General features: G+C 39.9%; 2 protein-coding genes across 5 annotated transcripts in view; one reads left to right on the forward strand and one right to left on the reverse strand.

The window, feature by feature from the left end:
* The window catches only part of ANXA7 (annexin A7), a 40,499-nt gene extending 16,635 nt beyond the window's left edge, over positions 1 to 23,864 (forward strand). For 2 of the 4 annotated variants that reach the window (XM_050803472.1, XM_050803474.1), the window contains 12 exons: positions 885 to 1,089; positions 1,981 to 2,091; positions 2,671 to 2,735; positions 3,144 to 3,209; positions 11,136 to 11,238; positions 11,755 to 11,849; positions 15,425 to 15,538; positions 15,775 to 15,945; positions 18,963 to 19,133; positions 19,212 to 19,287; positions 20,140 to 20,252; positions 23,096 to 23,864. In XM_050803472.1, coding sequence (XP_050659429.1) covers positions 885 to 1,089; positions 1,981 to 2,091; positions 2,671 to 2,735; positions 3,144 to 3,209; positions 11,136 to 11,238; positions 11,755 to 11,849; positions 15,425 to 15,538; positions 15,775 to 15,945; positions 18,963 to 19,133; positions 19,212 to 19,287; positions 20,140 to 20,252; positions 23,096 to 23,218 — 1,413 coding nt within the window. In that variant the 3' untranslated portion in view covers positions 23,219 to 23,864. The remainder of the gene's footprint in view (positions 1 to 884; positions 1,090 to 1,980; positions 2,092 to 2,670; positions 2,736 to 3,143; positions 3,210 to 11,135; positions 11,239 to 11,754; positions 11,850 to 15,424; positions 15,539 to 15,774; positions 15,946 to 18,962; positions 19,134 to 19,211; positions 19,288 to 20,139; positions 20,253 to 23,095) is intronic. The other 2 variants (XM_050803473.1, XM_050803475.1) reach the window with 1 other exon arrangement.
* FAM149B1 (family with sequence similarity 149 member B1) overlaps positions 1 to 24,210 on the reverse strand; it is a 519,129-nt gene that overhangs the window by 267,321 nt on the left and 227,598 nt on the right. The gene's annotated exons all lie outside the window — the stretch shown is intronic.

A 24,210-nucleotide genomic window follows, 5' to 3' on the forward strand; every position in this document is an offset into this window, starting at 1 on the left:
TATTTCTTTCTTCAGTCTCCTGGAAGTCAGTAGTGGATAGGGGGTGGGTGGGACGAGGCTTTGTTTCATGCAGTGTTTTGGGTTTCCAGGCTCCTTCCTTATTCTGATCCTACCATCCTCTAGCACTTTGGAGTCCTCTGCTGGATCCTCTGCTTATGGGTGGCAGATGAAGGAAGAGAGAGAACATGGAGGATTTGCCAGAGGTTTTTAGGGGACAGATTTAGAAAGTGGTATATGTCACTTCTGTCTATGTTCATTCACTGATATTCATTCATGTGGTCCGACCTAACTGCAAGGGGGTCTGGGAAATGTAGTCTGTATAGCTTTGTGGCCTGGGGAGAAATAGTTCAGTGAATATGCAACAATCTCTGCCTCTTTACGTATTACTGCACTGAACTGTGAGGTCCAAAATGTCACATCCTGTGTGTGATGTGATATACAGGTTACCTTTTTCATGTTTAAATATTATGTAACAGATCCAGATGTGTTGCAAAAGAGCCTCAAATTCCTCTGTTTAGGGTATAGAGGAGGATTTTTCTTATATTTGTAGATGCTGGGAAAATGAAGGAACTAATGAGGTTTTTTATTTTTTTTTCTTAAAACCTTGAGGTTTGTAAAGAACCCTGTTCTGACTCCCAAATAGAGAAGCAGACCCCTCTTGCCTGACTCAAGTAGAATTAAATTTAACTGAATTCTGACAAACAAGTGTCCTTACAAACTGGTATACTGACAAACTAGTATAAGATTCCAGGATTTCTAATGAGACTTTTAAAAAGTGAAAGAATGAGCTAGACCTTAATAATAACCTCTGTTTGTTCCTTATTTTTAGATGGGTCATAGTTCTCTATGATCGCATTTGTTTAAAAATTATTCTGATTTTTCAGCCTGCAGGTCAGGAGTCATCTTTTCCCCCTTCTGGTCAGTATCCTTATCCTAGTGGCTTTCCTCCAATGGGGGGAGGTGCCTACCCACAAGTGCCAAGTAGTGGCTACCCAGGAGCTGGAGGCTACCCTGCGCCTGGAGGTTATCCAGCCCCTGGAGGCTATCCTGGTGCCCCACAGCCAGGGGGAGCTCCATCCTATCCCGGAGGTGAGTTATGGGTTGCGGAATTAGTAATGATTGAGATTGCTGTAGCACTTTTTCCTTCTCCCTTTATCCTCTTCATTCCTGCTTGTCTTGTGTGAGGTCAAGTCGCTCTGACCTAGCTGGCAAGATGGAGGGATGAAGATTCTCTGGGGGCATGAAAGCTGGGAGCAGTTTCAAAAATTCCACTGTGAAGGGACTTGGAATAAATTTCATGGCAATAAAGGATCAATATGTAACACTTTGCTTGTTTGTAGTCTTAAGACCTGATTAAGACATTTCAATTAGCAAGACTGTGACCTTTAGGTCAGCTTTATTCAAAGGTAAAAAAGACCCCTAAAAAACAACAACAAAAAAACCTTAGCATTTTTGTATTTTAAGTTAGTAGGGAAAAGTAATAAAGTAAAATTTTGGCTTGGTGCGGTGGCTCACACCTGTAATCCCAACACTTTGGGAGGCTGAGGTGGTTGGATCACTTGAAACCAGGAGTTTGAGACCAGCTTGGCCAACATGGTGAAACCCGTCTGACTAAAAATATGAAAATTAGCTGGGTGTGGTGGCGCATGCCTGTAATCCCAGGTACCTGGGAGGCTGAGGCAGGAAAATCACTTGAACCTGGTAGGTAGAGTTTGCAGTGATCCGGTATTGCGCCACTGAACTCTAGCCTGGGCAACAGAGTGAGACTCTGTCTCAAAAAAATAAATAAATAAATAAGATAAAAATTTAAAAACTTGTTTTTTACTGGATAATTTGAAGTTTTGAATCTAGATGAAAAGGGACTGCTATTATAGCATTAATAGCATATTTTTTCCACTTTTAACAATAGACATTTTTCTAAGGTTTTTCCTGCAATCATGAGAACTGTACTATAGTTTATTGACCTGTTCTTTTCTCTAGTTCCTCCAGGCCAAGGATTTGGAGTCCCACCAGGTGGAGCAGGCTTTTCTGGCTACCCACAGCCACCTTCACAATCTTATGGAGGTGGTCCAGCACAGGTCCCACTACCTGGTAGGTACCAGCTGTCCAGACAAAAACAGTATCATGATATTTTGAATTTTAAAATCGCCATTGAGAGAACTTAGTTTTTATTTGAGATAATCTGCAATAAATGTTTAGATATTTCCATAAATAACTTTAAACATAATGGTTTTATGAAATGTATTACATTGATGGAAAAGTTTAATCAGTAAAATAGAGATAAAGTCACACTTTTTCTATTAAAAAAATCTGTCCCAAAGCCAAAAAGGAAGCCTTCAGGAACTTCTCTGCCCACTCCTGTACCACTAGTGAAACCACCCCCAGAACTATATTATGATAACCATTCCAGATGGAATCAGAATTTAATCTGGTTCAAGTGTGAAAAAGTGTTATTTGTGAGGATCTTTTGTAGAACGTGGAATATTAAAAAGGTTCTTATGACCAACGTTGGTTTTAGATTCAGTAAATTATATTTTTTAAAAATTATCCTCATGAATATCATAGTGTAAATGTTCTTGTATGTTTCCATATTCATAGTCATCAATGCTGTTTTGAAAAATTAAAACATATAAGACCTGTTGCTGTATTATTATTATTTTTAACATATAGGTGGCTTTCCTGGAGGACAGATGCCTTCTCAGTATCCTGGAGGACAACCTACTTACCCTAGTCAGGTATTTTGTTCCTACCTTTTAAGCTCAGTCTAGGTAGTTAGATAAAGAAGGAACCTTCCCTTTGCTGAGGTTTCCATGGGTCAGAAGAAATGGCCCATTATTGTAATAGAAGGCTAAAGTCTTTGCTTCTAATAGGCTCCGTACTTTCTTTGGTCCATCTGCATTAATAGTGTCCTGATGACTTTGAGAAGACAAGCATAGGTCCAATCTCATAGGTAATGATTCTCACAACTTTATCCTAGAAATTCACCTGGGCTCTTGGTTTTAGTTCTTTTTCCTTTTCCCTGCCCTTACCAGCAGTTATACCTACGAATTTGGGTGGCTGGGGATTGGTATTTCTGACAGTGATTTATGTAGGGTGGTTTTGTTTCCCATTTTTACCTTTATAACTTTTCACTCTTTTTTCAGATCAATACAGAATCTTTTCCTTCCTATCCTGTTTTCTCTCCTGTTTCTTTGGATTATAGCAGTGAAGTGAGTAAGGTTTTCTAATGTTCACTAATCACTAGGTCCTTTATATGTGTGCCTTTGTTTCTGATTCTCATGTACTTGTCTCTCATTACTTCCTTAAGGGCTCAACTGTATCTATTTTATCTTTATGTTCCTGTAATGGTTGGTAGGGCTTTAGACATGGTAGCCAGTTAGTCCATTGAATGGATTTTCTCAGTAGCTGCAGAGTTTCCCATATATTAAATATTTGCCCTACTATGTATGGCTGCTGCTTATTTATTTATTTATTTATTTGTTTTTGAGACGGAGTTTCACTCTTGTCACCCAGGCTGGAGTGCAGTGGCACGACCTCAGCTCACTGCAACCTCCACCTCCCAGGTTCAAGTGATTTTCCTGCCTCAGCCTCTGGAGTAACTGGGATTACAGGTGCACACCACCACACCTGGCACATTTTTTGTATTTTTAATAGAGACGAGGTTTCACCATGTTGTCCAGGCTGGTCTCGAACTCTTGACCTCAGGTGATCCACCTGCCTCGGCCTCCCACAAGTGCTGGGATTGCAGGCATGGGCCACTGCGCATGGCCTGGCTTCTTATTTTAATCCCAAATTTTATTCTTAAATTGCCTTGTTAATTTTTTTATAGCCTATGCAAGTTACTAGGAACATAATAAGCAGCATACTTTTATGCTTACTTTTATTTTGATTTTCTTATTAATTTCTATATTGGATATTCATGGATATCTAGCATTTTCAAGCTTGTTTTAGGCTAGGGTAGGAGAAGGATTCTAGTATTGGAAGAGGAACACCTTAGTGATTTTTTAAGCTCACTTTGAGGTATGTGAGCTCCAGAGAGGTTGAGAAACTTATCTAGGGCCACAAAACTAGTGAAGGACAAAGCTGAGAAGATTCTAGTCTATATCTTCTGCCTTCTAGACTAGTGGTCTCTCTCTTATACAAAGGTGCTTTGCTGATACAGTCATGTAAGTTGCTTTCAGTCCTTTTTTTCATTGTTGAAGTTGTTTGCCAATCATATTATAAACCTGTAATCACTTTTGTTATGAAAATTTTGATTGTAGTTTAAGCATGCTTATATTTTTAGGGAAATCATTTTATGACTGAATATGAATGATTTTTAAACATAAAACACTAAAAGCACATGTATGTATGCAATTTTTTTTTATTGTTATTATACTTTAAGTTCTAGGGTACATGTGCACAACGTGCAGGTTTGTTACATATGTATACGTGTGCCATGTTGGTGTGCTGCACCCATTAACTCATCATTTACATTAGGTTTGTCTCCTAATGCTATGCCTCCCCCCTCCCCCCACCCCACGACAGTCCCCGGTGTGTGATATTCCCCAATTCTGTGTCCAAGTGTTCTCATTGTTCAATTCCCACCTATGAGTGAGACCATGCAGTGTTTGGTTTTTTTGACTTTGTGATAGTTTGCTCAGAATGATGGTTTCCAACTTCATCCATGCCCCTACAAAAGACATGAACTCATCCTTTTTTATGGCTGCATAGTATTCCATGGTGTATATGTGCCACATTTTCTTTTTTTTTTTTTTTTTCTTTTTTTTTTTTTTTTTTTTTTTTTTTTTTTTGTGACGGAGTCTCGCTCTGTCACCCAGGCTGGAGTGCAGTGGCACGATCTCAGCTCACTGCAAGCTCTGCCTCCCAGGTTTACGCCATTCTCCTGCCTCAGCCTCCCAAGTAGCTGGGACTACAGGCGCTGCCACCTCACCCGGCTAGTTTTTTGTATTTTTGTAGAGACGGGGTTTCACCGTGTTAGCCAGGATGGTCTCGATCTCCTGACCTCATGATCCGCCCGTCTCGGCCTCCCAAAGTGCTGGGATTACAGGCTTGAGCCACCACGCCCGGCCTATGTGCCACATTTTCTTAATCCAGTCTATCATTGATGGACATTTGGGTTGGTTCCAAGTGTTTGCTATTGTGAATAGTGCCGCAGTAAACATACATGTGCATGTGTCTTTATAGCAGCATGATTTATAATCCTTTGGGTATATAGCCGGTAATGGGATTGCTGGGTCAAATGGTGTTTCTAGTTCTAGATCCTTGAGGAATCACCACACTGTCTTCTACAATGGTTGAACTAGTTTACAGTCCCACCAACAGTGTAAAAGTGTTCCTATTTCTCCACATCCTTTCCAGCACCTGTTGTTTCCTGACTTTAATGACTACCATTCTAACTGGTGTGAGATGGTATCTCATTGTGGTTTTGATTTGCATTTCTCTGATGGCCAGTGATGATAAGCATTTTTTCATGTGTCTGTTGGCTCCATAAATGTCTTCTTTTGAGAAATGTCTGTTCATATGCTTCGCCTACTTTTTGATGGGGTTGTTTGATTTTTTTCTTGTAAATTTGTTTAAGTTCTTTGTAGATTCTGGATATTAGCCCTTTGTGAGATGAGTAGATTGCAAAAATTTTCTCCCATTCTATAGGTTGTCTGTTCACTCTGATGGCAGTTTCTTTTGCTGTGCAGAAGCTCTTTAGTTTAATTAGATCCCATTTCTCAATTTTGGTTTTTGTTGCCATTGCTTTTGGTGTTTTAGACATGAAGTCCTTGCCCATGCCTATGTCCTGAATGATACTGCCTAGGTATTCTTCTAGGGTTTTTATGGTTTTAGGTCTGACATTTAAGTCTTTAATCCATCTTGAATTAATTTTTGTCTAAGGTGTAAGGAAGGGATCCAGTTTCAGCTTTCCACATATGGCTAGCCAGTTTTCCCAGCACAATTTATTAAATAGGGAATCCTTTCCCCATTTCTTGTTTTTGTCAGGTTTGTCAAAGATCAGACAGTTGTAGATGTTTGGTATTATTTCTGAGGCCTCTGTTCTGTTCCATTGGTCTATATCTCTGTTTTGGTACCAGTACCATGCTGTTTTGGTTACTGTAGCCTTGGAGTAGCCTTTAAAGTCAGGTAATGTGATGCCTCCAGCTTTGTTCTTTTGGCTTAGGATTATCTTGGCCATGCAGGCTCTTTTTTGGTTCCATATGAACTTTAAAGTAGTTTTTTCCAATTTTGTGAAGAAAGTAATTGGTAGCTTGATGGGGATGGCATTGAATCTATAAATTACCTTGGGCAGTATGGCCATTTTCACGATACTGATTCTTCCTATCCATGAGCGTGGAATGTTCTTCCATTTGTTTGTGTCCTCTTTTATTTCGTTGAGCAGTGGTTTGTAATTCTTCTTGAAGAGGTCCTTCACGTCCCTTGTAAGTTGGATTCCTAGGTATTTTATTCTCTTTAAAGCAATTGTGAATGGGAGTTCACTCATGATTTGGCTCTCTGTTTGTCTGTTATTGGTGGATAGGAATGCTTGTGATTTTTGCACATGGATTTTGTATCCTGAGACTTTTGCTGAAGTTGCTTATCAGCTTAAGGAGATTTTGGGCTGAGACGATGGGGTATTCTAAATATACAATCATGTCATCTGCAAACAGGGACAATTTGACTTCCTCTTTTCCTAATTGAATACCCTTGATTTCTTTCTCCTGCCTGATTGCCCTAGCCAGAACTTCCAACACTGTGTTGAATAGGAGTGGTAAGAGAGGGCGTCCCTGTCTTGTGCCAGTTTTCAAAGGGAATGCTTCCAGTTTTTGCCCATTCAGTATGATATTGACTGTGGGTTTGTCATAAATAGCTCTTATTATTTTGAGATACGTCCCATCAATACCTAATTTATTGAGAGTTTTTAGCATGAAGGGCTGTTGAATTTTGTTGAAGGCCTTTTCTGCATCTATTGAGATAATCATGTGGTTTTTGTCTTTGGTTCTGTTTATGTGATGGATTACATTTATTGATTTACGTATGTTTAACCAGTCTTGTGTCCCAGGGATGAAGCCCACTCGATCGTGGTGGATAAGCTTTTGATGTGCTGCTGGATTTGGTTTGCCAGTATTTTATTGAGGATTTTTGCATCGATGTTCATCAGGGATATTGGTCTAAAATTCTCTTTTTTAGTTGTGTGTCTGCCGGGCTTTGGTATCAGGATGATGCTGGCCTCATAAAATGAGTTAGGGAGGATTCCCTCTTTTTCTATTGACTGGAATAGTTTCAGAAGGAATGATAGCAGCTCCTCTTTGTACCTCTGTTAGAATTTGGCTGTGAATCCATCTGGTCCTGGACTTTTTTTGGTTGGTAGGCTCTTAATTATTGCCTGAATTTCAGAGCCTGCTATTGGTCTATTCAGGGATTCAGCTTCTTCCTGGTATAGCCTTGGGAGAGTGTATGTGTCTAGGAATTTATCCATTTCTTCTAGATTTTCTAGTTTATTTGCATAGAGGTGTTTATAGTATTCTCTGATGGTAGTTTGTATCTCTGTGGGATTGGTGGTGATATCCCCTTTATCGTTTTTTATTGCATCTATTTGATTCTTCTCTCTTTTCTTCGTTAGTCTCGTATGCAACTTATTTTATGTAATAATTACCACCTTAAGCTGGAACTAAAACCAGTAGGTAGAAGTTAACAGAATGTAGAGTGTTAGATTTTGGAAGAACTTTCAGATGGAAGTGAAATAGGCTACCCTGTGAGGGGTGAGCTTCTTGTCACTGAAAGTCCACAGGCAGATTTTGGTTGATGTGAGTATGGATGTGTCTGTGTGTATCAAGGAAGGTGCAAAAAAATTTTTTGTCTTAGATGGGAAGTTGGGCCACTTTATCCCTCCTGATTGATCCAGTTCTCTAATTCTGTGATAGTCTTGTTGTTGATTGTTGTTGTTTCATTTGTTTATTTTTGAGACGGGGCCTCTGCTGCTCAGGTCAGGCTAGAGTACAGTGGCATGATCAAAGCTCACTGCAGCCTCGAAATGCTGGGCTCAAGTGATCCTCCTCCTTCAGCCTCCTGAGTAACTGGGACTACAGTTGTGCACCAGCATGCCCACCTAATTTTTTAATTTTTGGTAGAGATGAAGGTTTTGCTGTGTTGCCCAGGCTGGTCTTGAACTCCTGGACTCAAGTGATCCTCCTGCCTCAGCCTCCCAAAATGGGTGGAGTTGCAGGTGTGAGCCACTGTACCCAGCTCTATGATAGTTTTTCAGCAAGAAGGTTGGAATCAAATGGGCATTAAAAAAGAATGGCAAATGTTGGAACTTCTGGTAATGGATTGTGCTGAGAATTCTCCCCTAGAGTTTTAACCTCAAGAACACAGATCCTGATTTCTCTTTTTTTTTTTGAGACAGAGTCTTGCTCTGTTGCCAGGCTGGAGTGCAGCGGCGCCATCTTGAGTCACTGCAACCTCCGCCTCCTGGGTTCAAGTGATTCTCCTGCCTCAGCCTCCTGAGTAGCTGGGACTACAGGTGTGCACCACCACGCCCAGCTAATTTTTGTATTTTTAGTAGAGACGGGGTTTCACCATGTTGGCCAGAATGGTCTCAATCTCTTGACTTTGTGATCCACCTGCCTCGACCTCCCTAAGTGCTGGGATTACAGGCATGAGCCACTGCACCCAGCCCAGATCCTGATTTCTTTTCTTTGAATTCAGTTTAATGCCTGGAAGATGACAGTATTCTTGAAAATTGACTTCCAACTTAGACTTTCAACAGAGAATACATCAAAAAAATTTTCCCCCACAGATGAAATATGAAATCAATACGTGTGTGTGTGTATATATATATATATATATATATTTTTTTTTTTTACAGAAGAGAATCACAGAAAATGAGAATCATCAGACGATACACAGTGAGCGTTAGTTTATCTAGTCCAGTGTATTAGAAACAATGGCTTCTGTCCTGTTTAGGATTTTAGTGACAGTGGTTACATCAAAGGAAACTTAATTTCTTGAGACATGAAGGCTCATAAAAATTCTTTATACTTGAATATTTGCTACAAGTAGAATAATTTTAGCTTTCTATTAAAACCACTATAGGTATATTTGTTAGTTCTCTGCTTACAGCCCTAGCTTGGAAACTAGTAGAGGATGGATGTTAAGGCTTACTAGTAGAAGAAAATGTTGGAGTAAAAATATATGTGAGTGGGAGGAGCTATTGACCCATAAAAGTGTTATCTTGAAAAGCTGCTGAAAGATGGGGCTTGTTCTCATCTCCTCAGTTGTTTGCCCCTACAAGTGCTGGCGTACTGCTGTATTCAATGTGTATAACTTTAAAAACAGTTTCAGTTGTCTAAAAAGCAGTTGAATCCAACCTTTTATTTTGAAATGGTATTGATTGCATGTTTAAATGATAATATTTTGGAGATACTGAATTAATTGTGTGTGTGTGTGTGTGTGTGTTTTCTGTGGTAAAAACGCTTATTTTACAACAGTAATCTTTATTTTAGGTCAACATTCAGACATACAAGAAATGTGTTGTTACAATTAAAATTTTTTTAAAAAGTAGTGGAGCATCATCTTCATCCCATTCCTCTTAAGCCCTGACTTGAATACCCAAAGAAACTTCTTGAATTGTTCTGGGCTGGGCACATACCGGTAATTCCAGCACTTTGGGAGGCCAAGGCAGGGGGATCACTTGAGGCCAGGAATTCGATACCAGCCTGGGCAACATAGCAAGACACCCGTCTCTACAAAAGTAAGAAATTAGCTGGGCACATGCATGTAGCGCTAGCTATTCAGGAGCCTGAGACAGGAGGATTGCTTGAGCTCAGGAATTCAAGGTTACTGCGAGCTATGTTTGTGCCACTGCACTCCAACCTGAACAATGCACTCCAACCTGAACAACAGAGTGAGACCCTATCTGTAAAAAATAAAAAATAGGGAAAAACTATTGAGTTATTTCATAGCTTTGTATTTTAAATTGTTTTATCTTTTAATTTTGACATAATTTTAGGCTTGCAAATAGTACAAATAATTCGTATATACCCTGTACTCACATTCTCCAAATGTTAACTTCCTACATAAATACAATAGAATGATGAAAATCAGCAAATAACATTGATATAGTACTGTTACCCAGCCTATGGACCTTATTTCATTTTCACCAGTTGTGTCAGTGATGTCCTTTTTCTGGTTCAGGATCAAATCCAGAATGCAGTGTTGTATTTATTGTCATGTCTCTTAAGTCTCCTTTAATCTGAAATAGTTCCTCAGTCTTTGTTGTTCATGCCCTTGATGCTTTTGAAGAACACTGTCAGTTATTTTGTAAAATATTTCTTAATTTGGGTTTGTCTGATATTTTCTCATGGTTAAATCCAGGTCATGCCTTTTTGGCAAGAGTACCACAGAAATGATTTTGTGCCCCCAGTGCATCATATCAGGAGGTACTTATTGTTGACTTATTCCATTACTGGTGATAATTAATTTTGATCATTTAAGTTGGTGTCTGCAAGGTTTCTCTGCTGTAATGTTGTAAGCTATGCAAATATCCTGTTTCTTTATACTTTTGCCACCTAATTTTAGCACCCATTGGTGATTCTTGCCTGAAACAGTTACTACCATAGTATTTACCAAATGGCAATTTTTTATTTTCATATAGACTTATTTCATGTGTAATAATCAGGGTCCATATAGGAAATTAAGAGATATTACTAAAATTATATTGCTGGTTTGAAATCTCACTGGGCACTCATGTTCTACTTCACTAAAGCCATTTTATATTCTTCTGTTTTTAAATCAAACATTGTTGCTCATCTCATACTATTCAGGGATCAATCTCCTTTTTTCTTCCTATTCTACCAAAAAGGAAACCATAAGAAGATTGTGACTTTAATTTCACAAGTTTGGCCATCTTGTCTCCTGGAAGTTTGGTGTCTGGCTATCTGTTGGCAGGAGAAAAATCTGTCCTGAAGGGGGATAGGTCTTTCCTGTCTGTTCCAGAATGAGCCCTGGTAATAAAATGCTCATATCCTTGCCCTAAAACCCAAACACTGGCCTTCTTACTTAAGATTGATGTCTGGGGAAGTCTTTAAGTTTCCTCATTAGAAATTTTCTGGAAATGCTGACTCAGATTTTATGTCTTTTATTTTCAGCCTGCTGCAATGACTCAGGGCACTCAAGGAACTATCCGACCAGCTGCCAACTTTGATGCTATGAGAGATGCAGAAATTCTTCGTAAGGCAATGAAGGGTTTTGGTAAGGAAAACAAATTTTTGTCTTTGTTAATAAGTTAAAGTGATCAATTCTAAAGTAAAAATAAACCTTATCTCATAAACCAAGTTTATGTGTCAGCCTGGGTGCACGTACCTGAATTTAATCTGATGTCTAGTTCCTTGTAAGCATTCTCAGAGATGACCTCAGGCTGGGTGTGGTGGCTCACACCAATAGTCCCAGCACTTTAGGAGGCTGAGGTGGACGGATCACCTGTGTTCAAGACCAGCCTGGCCAACGTGGCGAAACTCCATCTGTACTAAATATAAAAAATAAAATAGATGGGTGTGGTGGTGCATGCCTGTAATACCAGCTTCACGGGAAGCTGAGGTAGGAGAATTGCTTGAACCTGGGAGGTGGAGATTGCAGTCAGCCTAGATCGCACCATTGCACTCCAGTCTGGGTGACAAACTGTGTCTCAAAAAAAAAAAAAAAAAAGATGACCTCAAGCAGCACCTAGCACATACTTTGTCCTTATTTAAACATATGTGGTTCTTCCAGGGACAGACGAGCAGGCAATTGTGGATGTGGTGGCCAACCGTTCCAATGATCAGAGGCAAAAAATTAAAGCAGCATTTAAGACCTCTTATGGCAAGGTATGTTTTTCTTTCCTGGAGTGAGCACCAGCAGTGGCCGGTAGACTCTGCATTCATGTCAGATTGGATACTATATTTTGATTAGTACCTGGGGTGCAAAAAAGGGACAACTAGACTTCAGAGACCTCAAGAGTACTGTATTCCCTATATATTTCTCTGTTTTTTTTTTGAGATGAAGTCTCACTGCAGTGTCCAGGCTGGAGTGCAATGGTGCGATCTCAGCTCACTGCAATCTTTGCTTCCCAAGTTCAAGCAATTCTCCTGCGTGAGCCTCCCAAGTAGCTGGGACTACAGGTGCACGCCACCATGCCTGGCTAATTTTTGTATTTTTAGTAGAGAAAGGGTTTCACCATGTTGGCCTGGCTGCTCTCAAACTCCTGACCTCAAGTGATGTGCCTGCCTAGGCCTCCCAAAGTGCTGGGTTTATAGCACTTTGCGCCCTGCCTATTTCTCTTAAAAGGCTTTTTCATTCTAGAGTAGTCCTTGATCTCATAATTATACCTTACTCCGGTCACACATGTGATAGATATTCGGTAGAAAGTAGATCACGACTACAATCATGATCAAGAGGATGGTTCTCAATCTTCTGCCTGTTACAGTGGGATTCAAGGCTTATTACATAGCCCTTGTTTATTCTTCGTCTTGTGCTTCTCTCCCTTTCTCTAAACATGTCCTATATTAAAATTATATGGGCTGAGCGTGGTGGCTTATGCCTGTAATCCCAGCACTTTGGGAGACCAAGGCAGGAGAATTTCTTGAGGCCAGCTGTTCGAGACCAGCCTGGGCAACATAGGGAGACTTCATTTCCAACAACAATGACACCAAATTATATTAGCTGGGTGTGATGGTGTATGTCTGTAGTCCCAGCTGCTTGGGAGGCTGAGGTGGAAAGATTGCGCTTGAGCCCAGGAAGTCAGGCTGTAGTGAGCTGTGATTGTGTTACTGCACTGTAGCCTGCGTCACAGAACAAGACCCTATATCAAAAAAATAATAATATGGAAATGTTTGCCATTCTGTGTACACACCATGATCTTTTATGCTTCTGTGTTGTGTACATGCCATTCTTCTGGCCTTGAATACCTTTTCTTTTTTTCATGGCCAACTTCTTTAAGATTTGGCTTACATATCAGCTACTCTGTGAAGTTTCTTTCATTAGTCTGGACAGAATTTAGCTTCTTCTTAATACTGTAGTATTAAGTACACAGCACTTTGTAAAACCTCTGTTATAACTAATCTCATGGCCCACCCCCAAAACCTGAGCTCCCATAGGACAAACCATGGTCATAGTCATCTTTGTATTACAGTACCAAGTGTATAATGGCAAGTAGCCACTTAATATTTGTTGAATGGATTATCAGTTTCTAAATCCAACAAGATTCTATGGCTAAAAAATGCCACTATTCCTCAGATATAATGGGAAAACATGGATAGCACACTGCTTTGCGTTATTGATTTATTTATTTTATTTTATTTTATTTTTTACTTTTTTTGAGACAGAGTCTCAAAAGGCTGGAGTGCAGTGGCACGATCTCCGGTCACTGCAGCCTCCACTTCCCAGGCAAAAGCAATTTTCGTGCCTCAGCCTCTCGAGTAGCTGGAATTATAAGTGTCTGCCACCACGCCCAGCTAATTTTTGTACTTTTAGTAGAGACGGGATTTCACCGTGTTGGCAAGTGTGGTCTCAAACTCCTGGCCTCATGTGATCTGCCCGTCTTGGCCTCCCAAAGTGCTGGGATTACAGGCCTGCACCACCACGCCCGACCTGCTTTGTCATTTAGATAGGAATCCTAAAAATGTCCTAATGTTCTCTGCATCTAGTTTATGTTTTTCAGAATGGTGTAGTGGTCCATTGATTAGTCCCACCTTGCTTATTCTATTCTGCCTTTCCCTGTCTGCCCAGCCCAGTGACTGTTTATGCAACATAAACCCTAGATCTCCTTAAGCTTCAACATCAGACTCACTTTTCTCACAAAGATATTTGCCATGTTATGAATGTTTTATCTAGGCTGTACAATGCTATCTCGAGTTTTCTTATATATTGCTTTAGAGTTAAAACTAACAATCTGATTTCCATACCACTAGCCACCTCTTAACTTCCTAATTAGTAAAATACTGTTCTAGCCTGCTATAGAGTCATCTTTGATTCCATGTTTTTCTTTATCAGTCAGAGTGTTCTGTATGCTTTGTCCTAGCAATTGGTTATTTACTAGTTTTTATTGATCTAATTTATAAAGTGGCCCTTTAAAATGTTTCTTTTGTCTACTTTGTTTCTTCTCATTTCCACTGTTATCACTCAAGTCCAAGACTTTATTACCTCTTAACTAAATATTCCAGTAGCCTAAATGTTTTCATCTATAGCTTCTTTGTCACCGTCATCCATTCTGAATATTATTGCTACATCAGTGCCATTTTCTTGCATGAAAAGTTTCCAGTGGTTCCTCCCAGCAAACAGAATCAAGTCCACATTCTTTAGCTTGGCATTCAATGTAATAATCCAAGATTTAGTTACAACTTTGTTTTAACTCATCTATTATGAAAACCTTCCTCTGTAACAAAAACAGTTGTCTTATTGTTCCATTGAACAAGCTTTGCTCATTCTTGCCTCTATATGCGTGATTCTCAACCTTAACTGAACATCGTAATTTCCTTTAAAACTTAAAAATACACAGTCTCTGAGTCTTAGTCCTGGACGTCAGTGGTTTGTTTTGTTTTGTTTTGTTTTTTTTAAAGCTCCACAAATGAATGTAATGAAGAGTGAAGGCTGGGAACCGCTTCTGTGTTCCTTGGTGGTATTCCTTCTTACCTGAAATACCTTTCTCCTTCCTCTTTGCGTGCTAATTTTTACATTCTTCTCTGAGCTGTCTAGCTGACTTTGAACTTTTTCTGTTTCAACTTTCTGTGTTACTTATTTCTATGCTACTTACCCAGTGCTAGAGTACAGGTTACCTTATTATTATTATTATTTTTTAGATGTGTATCTTTCCAAATAAGAACAAGATTGGCTGGGCACAGTGGCTCATGCATGTAATTCCAGCACTTTGGGAGGCCAAGGCAGGTGGATCAATTGGGGTCAGGCGTTCAAGACCAGCCTGGCCAACGTGGTGAAACCCCATCTCCACTAAAAATACAAAAATTAGCCGGGCATGGCAGGATGCGCCTGTAGTCCCAGCTACTCAGGGGGCTGAGGCAGGAGAATCGCTTGATCCCAGGAGGCGGAGGTTGCAGTGAGCCGAGATCACACCACTGCATTGCAGCCTGAGTGACAGAGCAAGACTCTGTCTCAAAAAAAATAACAACAACAACAAAAAAATAAGAACAAGATCATAAAGGTTTCTACTTCCTCATAGAACCAAGAACAGTTTCTTTTACTAAGTAAATATCTGTTTATCATTTTGTTAGTTTGAATAATTCTTTGTTTCATATATCCCTTGTTTTTGTACCTCGTAGAGTGGAATAAGAATTTATTAAATGTTCATTGATAGAATGAATAAAATAGATCTGCTTGTACATACATTACACTCAAGTGACAAAATTTGGAGAATACATATACTTAGCTTGTATTTGTAATTAAATAGGATTTAATCAAAGATCTCAAATCAGAGTTAAGTGGAAATATGGAAGAACTGATTCTGGCCCTCTTCATGCCTCCTACGTATTACGATGCCTGGAGCTTACGGAAAGCAATGCAGGTACTGTATGTCATTTGTTGTGAGTATTTTGTCCTATTTCATATGTAAGACCGTACAAATTATGGCAGTTCTGAATTTACAATGGTAATTAAAGCAATTCTTTATTTCCCGTCATCCATCTGAATATATAGTTTTTAGTTCTAGAGAACAAAGTAATATTTGATGAAGCAGTTAAGATTTAATTACTTGCAGAAATTTCATTTTTATTTGTATAATCCTCCCTTCATTTCATGTAGGGAGCAGGAACTCAGGAACGTGTATTGATTGAGATTTTGTGCACAAGAACAAATCAGGAAATCCGAGAAATTGTCAGATGTTATCAGTCAGAATTTGGACGAGACCTTGAAAAGGACATTAGGTCAGATACATCAGGACATTTTGAGCGTTTACTTGTGTCCATGTGCCAGGTAAGTACAGTATGAATGCTTGTGCGTTGATAGAGGGAACATACTTTAAAAGTCTTTTGCCAGTGAGCATTCTTTACTCCTTTTAATATTTAGCCACCTTGCAATATTGTCATCTTTCAGAAGGACAACACAGAAACCAGTGTACAGATTTCTTTGTAGTTACTGTTGAGATTTATTCCTGTAAATCTGGCTTTTGTAAGGAATTAGAGATTTAACCTCTAAGGTTGTATGGAATCAGAAACCAATACGAGGCTCTGTGGCTGGGATGGGGATGAAAGTATACACTTGAGCTTATCACTATCCTGCCCCATTATGCCGTACCATCAAGTGAAGACGTGTAGGACTGCCATAGAGGTGCTACAGGAAGTGAGGACTCTGAGGAGACCCAGAAATGCAGAAAAATGTTTTAGGGTTCCCAGTAATAACTGTGATTAGCACCTTCCTCATTTTGATTCCCCAGATATGCTGGAGAATTGACAGAAAATACTCCAACGTATTTGGAATGGCATTAGAAACACACTTAGGGCCAGACATGGTGCCTCACGCCTGTAATTCCAGCACTTTTGGAGGCCAAGGCAGGAGGATTGCTTGAGGCCAGGAGTTTGAGGCCAGCTTGGGCACCATGGCAAGAAACCATCTCTACAAAAAACATTTTTAAAAATTAGCCAAGCATGGTGGTATGTGCCTGTAGTGCCAGCTATTCAGGAAGCTGAGTGGGAGGATCACTTGAGCCCAGGAGATTGAGGCTGCAGTGAACTGTGATCGCACCACTGCATTCCAGCCTGGGCAATAGAGTGAGATCCTGCCCTCAAAAAAGAAAAAAGAAAAGAAGCACACTTAGAATGAGATGATGAAGGTGTATTTGAAAGAGATTATGTAAATGACTAGCATGCTAATTCAATATCAAGAGTTACTGGCTATTGTGCAAGTGCACAAGATTGGACCATCTGGAGGGATCTAAAGGAGAGGAGGGGCTCTAAAGAGCCAAGGGAGGGGCCAGGTGTGGTGGCTAACGCCTGTAATCCCAGCACTTCGGGAGGCTGAGGCGGGTGGATCGTCTGAGGTCAGGAGTTTGAGACCAGCCTGCCCCATATGGTGAAACTCTATCTCTACTAAATACAAAAAGTTAGCCAGGAGTGGCGGCATGCACCTGTAATCCCAGCTACCTGGGAGGCTGAGGCAGGAGAATCGCTTGAACCCAGGAGGTGAAGGTTGCAGTGAGCTGAGATTCTGCCATTGCACTCCAGCCTGGGTAACAAGAGCAAAACTCCATCTAAAAAAATAAAAAGGGAGGTAGGTGTGGAAAGGATAGTGTGTAACAGTGAGTGGACATGGAAATGAGAAAGCAAAGTAAATGGGTTGAAGGAAATTGAATTTACCTACATCAGAGTAACAGAGAAGGGAAGTAGGTTAGGATTTAAAAGAAACAAGAAGGAAAACAGACAATACTAAAAAACGAGTATTAAGATTTTACATGAGGTGCTGAGTCTCTATGCAGAGTTCAAGGCCCAGCCCTACCTTTTCCAGGGCATGAGTAGAGGAGTAACTTCCTAGGAAAGTGTGTGTGAATCCAAAGGCAATAATCGGGGAAATTTTTCATGAGTACTTTTTCCTGTGTTATATTCAGTCGCCCATGTAGAATGTGCCTCTACATATTCCTTGTGCCAGGTGCTCAGAAGACAGTTCTTCAGCTGCAAGGAGCATCTTTCCATCTTGTTCCTAAGATGGTCCCTGAGACTTTAAAAGGCAACCTTTTCTTGTTTGGGTTTGTCTTTCTGTTTTTGAGAGAAACCAACTGCCCATCTAAGCTTAAACACTTCCTTCCTCCTTCCTTTTCTCCTATTCCAGGGAAGAGTTGGTATACAAATAGGCACAGTCTAGCAGAAAGTGAGTTATTTGTAGCTTCTTCTGTAAAGCTCATGTGTCATTTTTATGCATGTATTTATAGTAAATACCTATATATTAAGATTATAATTAGATGGCTGAGTGTGGTGGTGTGAGCTTATATTCCCAGCTACTCTGGAGGCTGAGGTAGGAGGATCACTTGAACCCAGGAGTTTGAGGCTATGATCATGCCTGCAAATAGCCATTGCACTCCAGCCTGGGCAACATAGTGAAATCGTGTCTCTTAAAAAAATATACTCAGATGAAGAAAAGAAAGTTTATGAAGCCTCCATATTACACCCTCCCTCCCTCCTGCCCTAGAGTTAAATTTCTTGAGGGCAGAGACCCTGTCTCTCCTGTGTCCCTGCCACCTAACATAGTGCCTGACACAAAGAAAGTGCTTAATATCTCTTAGTCGCGTGAATGAATACAAAGTAGAACTCAGTACAGTGCATATTGGTCTTAAATTCCAGCTAAGAGAACTGTTTCTTCATTTGAGTGGTAGTTTATATTTCCTAGTAGAGATATTTTTGTTTAAACATTTGGGTTTAATTTAGCTCCCAAAAGCCCTCGTTTTTAACATAACCTCATTAAACCATGATCTTATATTATAAAATCCAGTTGACAGTATAATAAATTACTAGTTGTATTTCCATGCATAGAAATGAAGGATATGCATGACAGACATTATGGATTAATCTTTAATAAATTATCTCTTTAGGCCAGGCCCATTGGCTTACATCTATAATCCCAGAACTTTAGAAGGCTAAGGCGGGAGGATCACCTAAGCCCAGGAGTTAGAGAACAGCACCTGGGCAACAGTGAGACACCCTGCCTCTACAAAAAATAAAAAACTTAGCCAGGCATGGTCGTTTGTGCCTGTAGTTCCAGCTGCCCGGGAGGCTGAGGTGGAAGGATCACTTAAGCCTAGGAGGTCGATACTGCACTGAGCCGTGATTGTGCCACTGCACTCCAGCCTGAGTGACGAGCAAGACTCTATCTCAAAAAACAAAAACAAAAAAATGAAATAAAATAAATTGTCTCTTTAAATCCAAAAGTGAATTAGATTGGAAAAAAGTGTTTTAGTGGAACTTTTATTTATTTCTTCCAATTTCTGCCTTTCTCTTTTGCAGGGAAATCGTGATGAGAACCAGAGTGTAAACCACCAAATGGCTCAGGAAGATGCTCAGCGTCTCTATCAAGCCGGTGAGGGGAGACTAGGGACCGATGAATCTTGCTTTAACATGATCCTTGCCACAAGAAGCTTTCCTCAGCTGAGAGCTACCATGGAGGCTTATTCCAGAGTATGAGCTTTTCTTCTGAAGATTTGGCTTCTGTTTTAAGATTAAAAAAAATATTTAACCCTTTAATTTTGTTTGCAGATGGCTAATCGAGATTTATTAAGCAGTGTGAGCCGTGAGTTTTCCGGATATGTGGAAAGTGGTTTGAAGACCATCTGTAAGATATTTTTGTGCTTTGCTTTATTTTGTTTTTAAATGAGTGGGAGCTTTGAATAGTTGTTCCCTTTAAATGTTGATAATATAGTCCAAGTGGAATCTGCTTAGGCAGTAGGTGACCTCCTAATCCTTTGGGGTTTGTTTTTTGTTCTTTGTTTTCTTTATTGGACAAGCCCCCAGAAACAATCCTGTATTTTTACATGCAATTTCCTATGAGTGGTAGTGCTGTGATCAAGCAGGGCTCTTTGGGGATTATTTGGCCTTCATCTGTAGGCCTTTCTTGAGAACTGTGCAAGAATACCTGATAGTTGTAGCACTTCCTTTAAAGAGAAAGGGAAAGCCCTGAGGAACTCACAGTATCACCATGAAGCAGTTTGAGTCCTCAAAACAGGTATTTCAGGTACTCAGCCCAGTGAGACTCATTTCCTTTTTGAAATTAAACAACCAGTTTCTGGTGGTCTAATACACAGATGTCTAACAAAGTGAAAGTTTCATTCTCATGGATATTAGGACTAAGGGGAGTATTAGTAACACATTGGTATTAACAGTGGAATGTCGGGCCAGGGGCAGTGGCTCACACCCAGCTACTCAGAAGGCTGAGGTGGGAAGGTCACCTGAGTCTGGGAGGCTGCAGTGAGCCATGATTGCACCACTGCACTCTAGGCTGGGTGACAGAGAGCCTTCTCAAAAAAAATCAAGGAGGAGAACATCTGAACATCCTTAACTCACCTCATGCTTCTGAGATGATTACAGAGAAAATAATCAAAGGCGGGCTAGAAGTGATAAATGAAGCTGGAGGGGTACACTTCTTGTCAGATCATGATTCCATGTCTCAACCATCTCTAACTTGCAGTGCAGTGTGCCCTGAACCGCCCTGCCTTCTTTGCTGAGAGGCTCTACTATGCTATGAAAGGTGCTGGCACAGATGACTCCACCCTGGTCAGGATTGTGGTCACTCGAAGTGAGGTGAGGCAGGCCTCTCTCTTTTTGTTGAGTCTACTCCATGTTCAATGTTGATTTCTTAGAAGTTCCCCAGTTGGTTGTCAATCCCTCAAAAATGATAAGAAAGAGCTCTCTTTGTCACCTAAAAGAGGTGGTATAAAGAACAGAAAATTCACTTTCCTCATGCTGTGGGAGAAGCTTGTGTTAGTGAAATAGGCCACTCTGCCCTAATGAAGATAATACTAACAGATTTTACTACTTGAGAAGGTCAATGGAGAATACAAATTGATGGGAAGTTAGACATTTATCTTTTGATTTTCATTTTGCTTATATAAAAATTATATGAAAAGCCTATGTAGATTAATCCTATTGGATAGCAACACTATTTAAATTTAGCATCCTTTATTAATAATAAAGTTTTTAAAATATTCATCATTGTCCCCTTAAATATAGCCTCATTTTTTTAAATTTTACTTTATATATTTACTGCACTTATAAAAAATTATTGTTTTCTCAGAAGAAATGACATTTGTGCCTTTTTGTTTGTTTGTTTGTTTTTTGGAGACACGGTCTCTGTCACCCAGACTGGAGTGCAGAGATGCGATCTCAGGTCACTGCAATCTCCACCTCCTGGGTTCAAGCAATTCTCTCACCTCAGCCTCTAGAGTAGCTGGGACTACAGGTGTGCGCCACCGTGCCCAGCTAAGTTTTTGTATTTTTTGGTAGAGATGGGGTTTCACCATATTGGCCAGGCTGGCCTTGAACTCCTGACTTCAAGTGATCCACCCGCCTCTGCTTTCCAAAGTGCTGGGATCACAGGTGTGAGCCACCACACCCAACCTGAACTTTTAATTGAAAGAAAACATGGCGGGGTGTGGTGGCTCACTCCTGTAATCTCAGCAGTTTGGGAGGCCGAGGCAGGAGGATTGCTTAAGCCCAGGAGTTTGAGACCAGCCTGGGCAACATGGTGAAACCTATTTCTACAAAAAATACACACACACACAAATTAGCAGGGCGTGGTAGTCCCAGCTACCCAAGATGTTGAGGTGGAAGGATCACCTGAGCCCGGAAGGTCAAGGCTGCAGCAGTGAGCTGTGACCGCACCACTGCACTCCAGCCTTGGTGACAGAGATCCAGTGTTAAAAAAAGTACCCTAAATTATTATTATTATTATTATTATTGGGTTTTTTTGGGTTTTGCGTGTGTGTGTGTTTGGTTTTTTTTGAGACGGAGTCTCGCTCTGTCACCCAGGCTGGAATACAGTGGCACAATCTCGGCTTACTGCAGCCTCTGCCTCCTGGGTTCAAGCGATTCTCCTGCCTCAGCCTCCTGAGTACCTGAGATTACAGGTGTGTGCCACCACGCCTGCTAATTTTTTTGTATTTTTAGTAGAGACAGGGTTTCACCGTGTTGGTCAGGCTGGTCTCGAACTCCTGATGATCCGTCTGCCTTGGCCTCCCAAAGTGCTGGGATTATAGGTGTGAGCCACCGCACCTGGCCAAAAACCCTAAGTTATAGCAAAGAAGGTAGATTATTTTTAAAGAAAACAACCAGAATATGGTATTTTGAAAGAAACTTTGTTCTTTAACTTAAATTTTCTAAGCAGGATGTTTTAAGTTGTGATAAAACATACATAACATAAAAATTTGCCATTTTTAAGTAGCATTAAGTACATTCACATAGTTATGCAACCATCACTACCATTCACCTTCAGAAGTTTTTTCAACTTACAAAACTGAAAATCCATACTCCTTAAACAGTAACTCCCCATTCTTCTTTCTCCCAACTGCTGGCAACAAACCATGTGACTTTCTGTCCCTGTGTTTGACTACTCTAGGTGCGTCATATTGGTGGAATCATACAATATTTGTCTTTTTGTGACTGTCATCTTTTACTTAGCATAGGGTCCTCAAGGTTTATTCATGTTGTAACATGTCAGAATTTCCTTCCTTTTGAGACTGAGTAATAAATAGTCCATTGTACGTGTATCCCACCTTTTTTTTTTTTTTTTTTTTTTTTTTTTTTTTTGAGACGGAGTCTTGCTCTGTAGCCCGGGCTGGAGTGCAGTGGCCAGATCTCAGCTCACTGCAAGCTCCGCCTCCCGGGTTTACGCCATTCTCCTGCCTCAGCCTCCGGAGTAGCTGGGACTACAGGCGCCCGCCACCTCGCCCTGCTAGTTTTTTGTATTTTTAGTAGAGACGGGGTTTCACCGTGTTAGCCAGGATGGTCTCGATCTCCTGACCTCATGATCCGCCCGTCTCGGCCTCCCAAAGTGCTGGGATTACAGGCTTGAGCCACCGCGCCCGGCCACCTTTTTTTTTTTATTCATCTGTGAGACTTGGTTTGTTTCTACCTGAATAATGCTGCTATGAACATGGGTGTACAAATACCTGTTCAAGTCTACTTTCACTTATTTTGAATATACCCAGAAGTGGAATTTCTAGGTCATATTGTAATTCTTTGGGAGTTTTTTTGTTTTGCTTTGAGGAATTACCATATTATTTTCCATAGCAGTTGCACCCTTTTACTTTTCTATCGACCAGTGTACAAGTGTTCCCATTTCATGACATCTGACTATTTTTTGGTTTTGGTAATAGTCATCCTATCAAATGTCTTTAAATGACTGGTATCTTTGGAATAATAGATGAAACTAGTACTACCCTTATCCAGTATTTTACAGAATTGTGAATCAGACCTTCATTGGGTAGTGCTAGCATTGGTATGAGTGCCAGCCATAAAATGTCAGTCACTTGGTGTTTTCCTCCTTCAGCTTTGATTATTATTAAGATATTATTATTTTAAAAGAATTTTAATAAATATCAGTTATCACAGTTGCTTTTCTAACAGAAATATTATTTCTTATGCAGATTGACCTTGTACAAATAAAACAGATGTTTGCTCAGATGTATCAGAAGACTCTGGGCACAATGATTGCAGGTGACACGAGTGGAGATTACCGAAGACTTCTTCTGGCTATTGTGGGCCAGTAGGAGGGATTTTTTTTTTTTAATGAAAAAAAATTCTATTCATAGCTTATCCTTCAGAGCAATGACCTGCATGCAGCAATATCAAACATCAGCTAACCACAAGAGCTTTCTATCAAGGACCGTATCAGGGTAATGTGCTTGGTTTGCACATGTTGTTATTGCCTTAATTCTAATGTTACTTTGTTCTCTACATATAATCAATGTAAAGCCATATCACAATGATACAGTAATATTGCAATGTTTGTAAACCTTCATTCTTACTACTTTCATTCTCATCAAGATGTCAAATTGAATAAAAATCACAGCAATCTCTGATTCCGTGTAATAACATTGCATAATTTTTTAGAAGGTTGCTGAAAGCTCTGCCTTCCAGAATCCCTCTAGGTCTACTTGATAGAGTGGATAGTATGTCAAAACTGTGTACTTTAAAAAAAATTTCATCTCTTTACATCTAGAATAATTTGCATCTTATTTTGCATAAATTGGTTCTGTATTCATAAACACTTTCCACATAGAAAATAGATGAGTATTACCTGTAGCACATTTTAAGAAAGGGTCAAATGTTTATATGCTTAAGATACATAGCCTACTTTTTTTCCAGTTGTTTTCTTTTTTAAATTGAGTTATTACAAATAAAAAATTGCATATATTTAAGGTGTACAATATGGTGTTTTGATATCAGCATTTCTTGCGTAATGATTCTGCAATTAAGGTCAAGCTAACTACATATCTGTCACCTTGACATAGTTACCATTTTTTCGTGTGTAGTGAAAACACTTAAGATCTACTACCATAGCAAATTTTAAGTGTTCAATACATTATTAACTATAGATACCATGCTCTACATTAAACCTCTAGAATTTATTCATCTTATAACTGAAAGTTTATACCCTTTGACCAACATCTCCCCATTTTCCCCACCTCTCACCTGGACAACCACCACTCTGTTTAAGTTCAGCTATTTTAGATTCCACATATAAATGGCATATAATATA

This window comes from Macaca thibetana, chromosome 9 (genome assembly GCF_024542745.1).
Source record: "Macaca thibetana thibetana isolate TM-01 chromosome 9, ASM2454274v1, whole genome shotgun sequence".
NCBI lineage: Eukaryota > Metazoa > Chordata > Mammalia > Primates > Cercopithecidae > Macaca > Macaca thibetana.